The sequence below is a fragment of the Quercus lobata genome, chromosome 8 (assembly GCF_001633185.2).
Source record: "Quercus lobata isolate SW786 chromosome 8, ValleyOak3.0 Primary Assembly, whole genome shotgun sequence".
Classification (NCBI taxonomy): domain Eukaryota; kingdom Viridiplantae; phylum Streptophyta; class Magnoliopsida; order Fagales; family Fagaceae; genus Quercus; species Quercus lobata.
In genome coordinates, this window is record NC_044911.1 from 26012448 (window position 1) to 26018962 (window position 6515).

General features: G+C 34.6%; 1 protein-coding gene across 1 annotated transcript; it reads left to right on the top strand.

Moving 5' to 3' along the window:
* The first annotated feature begins 1119 nt into the window (after positions 1–1119).
* Positions 1120–5962, top strand: LOC115956105 (ras-related protein Rab11D-like). Its single transcript, XM_031074578.1, has 2 exons — positions 1120–1607; positions 5255–5962. Exons 1-2 carry the CDS (start codon positions 1387–1389, stop codon positions 5688–5690), a joined length of 657 nt encoding a protein of 218 aa, XP_030930438.1. The 5' UTR covers positions 1120–1386; the 3' UTR covers positions 5691–5962.
* Positions 5963–6515: the final 553 nt, after the last annotated feature.

The window sequence follows — 6515 nt, forward strand, 5'->3', positions numbered from 1 at the left end:
ATGTGGCTGCTCAACATACTGAGATTTTGATCGTGACTTTAGATCTTACACCTAATATATCAAAGTAACCTACATTTCATGATCAAGTCCATTATCCTCTCAGGATTAAGAGTTCATATAAATAGAAATCGTGAGATTTATTATTCATTTGACAGTTATTAGGAGAATAATAAATCTCACAGTGGTCTTGTTCAATATGTCTTAACTCTTAAAACGTATCAATATACCAAATAGAAGTCTTCACTTCCATGATCAAGACAAATCATCTTAGTTGATATATTATAGTCTTCACAGATGAAATGCTCAATTTCATCACCGACTACGAACTATAATTTTGAGTTTACAAAGAACTTGTGATCTATATCTTCTGTGACTTTTTACATAAATCACATACTATACATCTCATGGACTATATGATAATGTTCAAATATTCATGCTACCATTATTGTTCACGGGACTCATAAACCTCTTTTTTCAATAAAATTTTCATTAAAAATGGGTCTTACGGTACTATTCACACATTTAAAAATTATTTTGTTACAGTGTTTTCAGTTTTCAGTAAAATAAGTAATATCCAAACAGATACTGAATCTCAAATTTATTAACCAATCATCAGAAACTTTTGAGCAAATTGAAACTCGCAATAATACTTAAGACTTGTATACAAAATATGTATAAAGTTGTGTTCCAACCAACGAGGCAGTTCTAGGACGTACATGAAATACCAATTGTGTAAAAATTTCATTTTATTATTTTTGAGCCATTATATATGTATATATATTATAAAAAAATAAAAATAAAAATAAAAATAAAAATAAATAAAAAATAAGGTGAACTAAAGAAAAGCATAGTAAAGCATATGGAGGTTACCACACTTAACAAATTTTCCTATTACATGAATAATGATGTGTATCTAGCGCTTTTTTCTTTTAATTTTTATTTTCATACGTGATGAAATTTCTCTTAATCTAAATGTATATATATATGTGAAAATTTTCCCTAAAAACTTAACCTCTCATACTTTTCCATATGTTCCACAAATACTTATATTATATTTATTGAGTAACAATAACATGAAAAGTGCAGGATGGTATATCGATGATTTTTTTTTTTTTTTTTTTTTTTTAACACTTTCACGCTTCCCACAACACATACACTGTACTGTACACACCACCGTTCCATCACCGAAAGAGGAAAAGAAAAAGAAGAGTAAAACTCCCATATATATAGATATAGATATAGTTGGAATTGGGTAGCTGATGAGAGGAGGGGTCTGTTGTTCCATTTTTGTACAATTGAGGAAATCAAACGAAATACCCATAAATAAATAAATAATAAAAATAGTAATATATTAGCAGCAAGCTGAAGTAGTAGCAGTAATTTGGAATGGCGGGTTACAGAGGTGACGATGACTACGACTACCTGTTTAAGGTTGTGTTGATCGGAGACTCCGGAGTTGGGAAGTCGAATCTGCTGTCGAGGTTCACCAAGAACGAGTTCAACCTCGAGTCTAAGTCCACCATTGGCGTTGAGTTCGCCACTCGCACCTTGAATGTCGATACCAAGGTTATCAAGGCTCAGATTTGGGACACTGCTGGCCAAGAAAGGTAATTCAAGTCTTCTTCTTTTGCTTTTGCGCATTCACATTCCAAAATAGAAAAATAAATAAATAAATAAAAAGCTAGTTTTGATTCCACTGCTTTTCATTCCTTTGCTTATAAATAATTCAACTAATTACTTAATAATAATGCTCTTTTAATTTAATTATTATACACATACATTGATTATATACAGATCTGGGTTCATTTCACCTGAACAGAACCATATTTGTGAGTTAATAATGAATTCTATGTCTACTACTACATTTTGTCAGAGCATCTTTTTCCAGATCTAGACTTCAAGAATCAGAAGACTAGTTTTCCTTTAAATTACTAGACTAGCAATTATTGTGCTCGATCTATTACTCTTTATATAAAAATAATAATAATAAAAACACCCCATTTCCCAGATTTCTCGAGAATAAAAAATAAAAATTTTCGAGATATATCATTGGTTAAATTCCATCTCACTGAACCCATATATTATCTCCATCCGGCTATATGCTAACAGGCACCAAATCTAAACGATGCCCATAAAACATCCAATGCCTCACACACACAAATTCTTAATAATACTCCCCCCACCTCTTTTTTTTTTATTTTTTCTTTTTTTAAGTGTTATCGGTTTGCAAATGGAATCAACTAATGAGATCACATCAATATCAAGTGTACAAAAGTCTTTGAGAGAACCTTATAAAAATTCAAGCCTAGTCGTCAAAAGAATTGATGACATCAGCTCCTGTAACCTGTTTAAGTTTTTGTTATAAAAGTGGAACTCAGACAGTATATTGTAGTATGATAAGCAGCGATACAATTGTATAGAATATTTTCTGGTGGGATCAATATAGAAGACTGATGGAATGTGTGTGCGTTTGTGTGAGAGAGAAAGTGGCAATCATTGTGTTGAAGGGATGGATTAATGAATTTGCACTACATTAAGTGAAATCTAGTAAAACCCAACTGCAAACAAGTGAATTTTTGAGGTCTAGAGAGCCAATAAGTGGGGGAAAGGATGGTTATAGTTGAATTGGTGTGAGGTGCTTGAAGCCTGAAGGGAGAGATTGAGATGGACTTTGCAACTGTGCATCAGGGATAGAAGCATAGATATTCCAGAATGGTTGAATGAAGGTAGTTAGTTGGGATGGGCGGTTTTTATTGAAGAAAAACTTTAATTAGGAGCAGACATGAGGGCACTATCATTTTGGCAAATTCAGCATGAGTTTATTAGGCTTTGTGAGGAAAGCATCTTCCCTGTATTCAATTCTAATATATTTAAGGAACTGTATGTTTTTTTTTTTTTTTTTTTTAACAACCGAGGGCATTTGGTAGGTTCCTTTGAATTTGCATCATGATCATGTTTTGCATATAGGCTGTAGGATGAATGCTAGGTCTCATCTCAACTGAAAATATGAAAGCGAAACAATTAAATGGCATATGAGGTTTCTTTTAATTTGTATTGTGCCATCATATTTTTGCATATAGGCTGTCGGGTGAATGCTAGCTCTCATCTCAATTGAAAATTTCAAAGTGAAACAATTAAATGGAATAATTCAATGACACCTCAGAAACTTATTTTAGAACATCAGTTGTAATGTAGTCTTTAGTTTTCCTCTTTTGTCCTGATTATGGTTGAGGGTTGATGGGTTGATATCGGATTCCAAGGTAAAACCTTAGTAAAGTTATTAAGTTGTTGATGTTTAAAGCTTACTTCGGTATTTGATGAAAATTTTCAAAAGGATCTGTAGTCTGTCTAAATGTTGCACAGTGGGATTAGAGTTCTACATCATAATCAGTTTGTGTTATTATTTTCATTCTTCTATTTTAATTTTTAATTCATTATTATTATCATGTTTGTGTGTGTGTGTGTGTGTGTGTGTCTATATCTATATTTACTGGTGGAAAAAATTGGGGGTGGGGGGGAGGCTTAGCTTAAGTTAGATAAGAATCCAAATGTTTTGGCCCATTGTTTTTTGTTGGTATGTAACACGTATCCAGTGGGTCTTGAATTCATGGCCCCACTCTCCACCTTTTACTTACAAGGGCAGTAGGTGCCATTTGGGTTAGAGTTCATTGGCTATATGTTCTGGCCCTTTATTGATGAATAAGCTATAAACCAACTTTGGATATGTTTTCTGCAATGGCGTACTGATGATTGATTGGTGTACTGGTAAATTAAAGACAACTAAAAATCATGGATATTTGGTTTGAGATGCTTGAATCTCAAATAAATGGGCTGAATTCATGTGCATGCGTGTAAGTACATATATGGTTTGTAAAGGACTGATGGTAGTTATATCTGTCCTGACATTGCTAAGCCACCATTTCAAGTACCCTGTTTATATTTATATATGGGAATAAGAGTTACTTGGACATACACAGTCCAATGGATTGAGCGGCTAGGTGGCAACATGGGATATGATTCTACAAGGTTATGTAGTGCTCACAATGGGAAAGACTAATAATGGTTGGCAGTCAAGGTTTTTTTTTATTTTATTTTTATTTTTATTATTATTTAATGTCAGAGGGCTTAGGGAAGGAAAGAATAAGAATGAGAACATTTACAAAACTGCAAGAGCAGCCTGGTTATCAGGAATGTGTTTCACATATACCAACATAGAGCCAGACAATATGGTCACTAGCTAAAGAAGACCAATGCTTTGCTGTTGAGCTGGTCAATATGAATTTGGAATTCTCTTTTTTTTTTTTTTTTTGGATAAATGAGAATTCCAAATTCATATTGACTAACTCCATAGCACAGCACTGGTCTTCTTTAGCAAGTGCGGGGCATGATAACTGATAAAATCATTATAAAATCAAAATCTCCTGCTGAGACCAAATGCCTTTAGGCTTGCTGAAATGGTGGAGCTGGAGGATGTCGGATTGAATTGTTGGGAACTAGGGATAAAATTTTGTTGATTGATTTGTGGCTCTTTACCTTATACCCAGTTTGGTATTGTATGGTCTTAAACGTAGTTTTGTTAGTGTTGTGGGTGGCTCACATTGCCTTAGTTGCTCAAGATTGATACTGGAGTTACTGCCTGCGAAATCCCACAGGGGGGCAGCAGTGCTAGGTTAAAAAAAACTTGGGCCTTAAGATCTTATCTCAAGTCACCACCAGAAGTGAGAGAGTTAATGCCTGCATGTTTTTTTCAGAGCTAGATTGGCAAATATCAATTAGAGAAAGTTTAAGACTGCATGGAAATATCCCTTTTTCCACAGTGTCTGAATTATCGTTTCTTCTGCAGCAGCATTTAACAAATCCTGTATCTTTTTTACTGTTTTTTCTGCCTGAGTAAGCTGATCTAACATTCTGCATACAGAAAGTTCTAGAAAATGCTGCCAGCTTTACTTGCTTTTAAGTAATCCCTATATGTGCACTTTACTGTTTCTGATCAGATCATTAACTGCAATTTGTGTTGATGTTGACTCCAGTCTTAATAATAATTTCTTTTCTATGTTCTTTACCAACCCTTTAGTGAACTGATGCTTTGTTGCTTTATTCTCTTTATCAAACATAACTAGCACTTCAAAAACTATTATATTAAGCCTGCCAAACTTTGATTATTGTTGGTAATGTGTAAATTCTTTTTTTTTACTTCATACTCAAGCCCTCACAGCATAGATATATTTCCATTTGCCTTTTTTGAGTTTTGTAGGTACCGTGCCATCACCAGTGCTTACTATCGTGGAGCAGTAGGTGCACTCCTTGTGTATGACATCACTCGTCATGCAACGTTTGAGAATGTCGACAGATGGCTGAAAGAATTGAGGGGCCACACTGATTCCAACATTGTTGTGATGCTTGTTGGGAACAAATCTGATCTTCGCCACCTAGTAGCTGTCTCAACTGAAGAGGGGAAGTCCTATGCTGAGAAGGAGTCACTTTACTTCATGGAAACTTCAGCACTGGAAGCAGTAAATGTGGAAAACGCTTTCGCTGAAGTACTGACTCAAATCTACCACACTGTTAGCAAGAAGCAAATGGAAGGAGGAGAAAATGGGGCTGCATCATCCGTTCCTGCCAAAGGAGAGAATATAAATATCAAAGACAATCAGTCTGCTTTGAAAAAACTTGGTTGCTGCTCGAGTTAGAAGTAGGGAATAGAATTTTATTGGCTGGATTTGGTTTTGTTGTACGGTGTATTATTTTCAGAGGGATGCAAACTAGAAACAATTTGTTAAACCAAAAAGGGGAATTCGCTCAGGATATTAAACTTAATTGGTTAAACCACAATACATGAGATGAGATGTATGAACAGAATTGGCGCATAAATGCCTTGGCTTTCCTGTTCCAATTTTTTTCCCTTTAATCTGTTTCAATGATGTTTTATTTGAGAAAATTTCGGGCCAGAATTTTCGAAGAACACCAGTCTTGTTAGACTCTTTTTACAAGCATTCTTGTGGTCTATATGTAGGCGAAAATAACCTTGGAAGAAAGTGATTCCTGCATTTTCCTGAGTTGATGTTTTCCAAAGGGCAGATTTCCTGGAATGGATCAAGAAGGTCACGTTAGTTGTAGTTAAATGTACACGGCATGTTAGTCTGGAATAATAAGTCAAGAATGTATTGACTCCTTGTGATAAATTAACCAATTGATTTAGCCAAGTTAATTAATTAATTCAATTAACATGCAAAACGTGTGGTAGCACAAACAAATCACCAACAAAGTTAAAGTGCAGTGGAAAATAAATTGATAAGGTGATTTGTTAACGAATGGGAAAACTTACACGGCAAAAACTCTACCAGGTGATTTTAAGGTCACAACAAGCGGTTACAAGTAAGAGAATCTCAGTACCTTATACCAGCATACAGTTAAACCCTTACCCCAATACCCAATTGGACTTGTTTTGTAGTGACAATCTCTCTTATTCAATGCACGGATCTCAGTACGTGACTAACCAATAGATGTGCAGATCT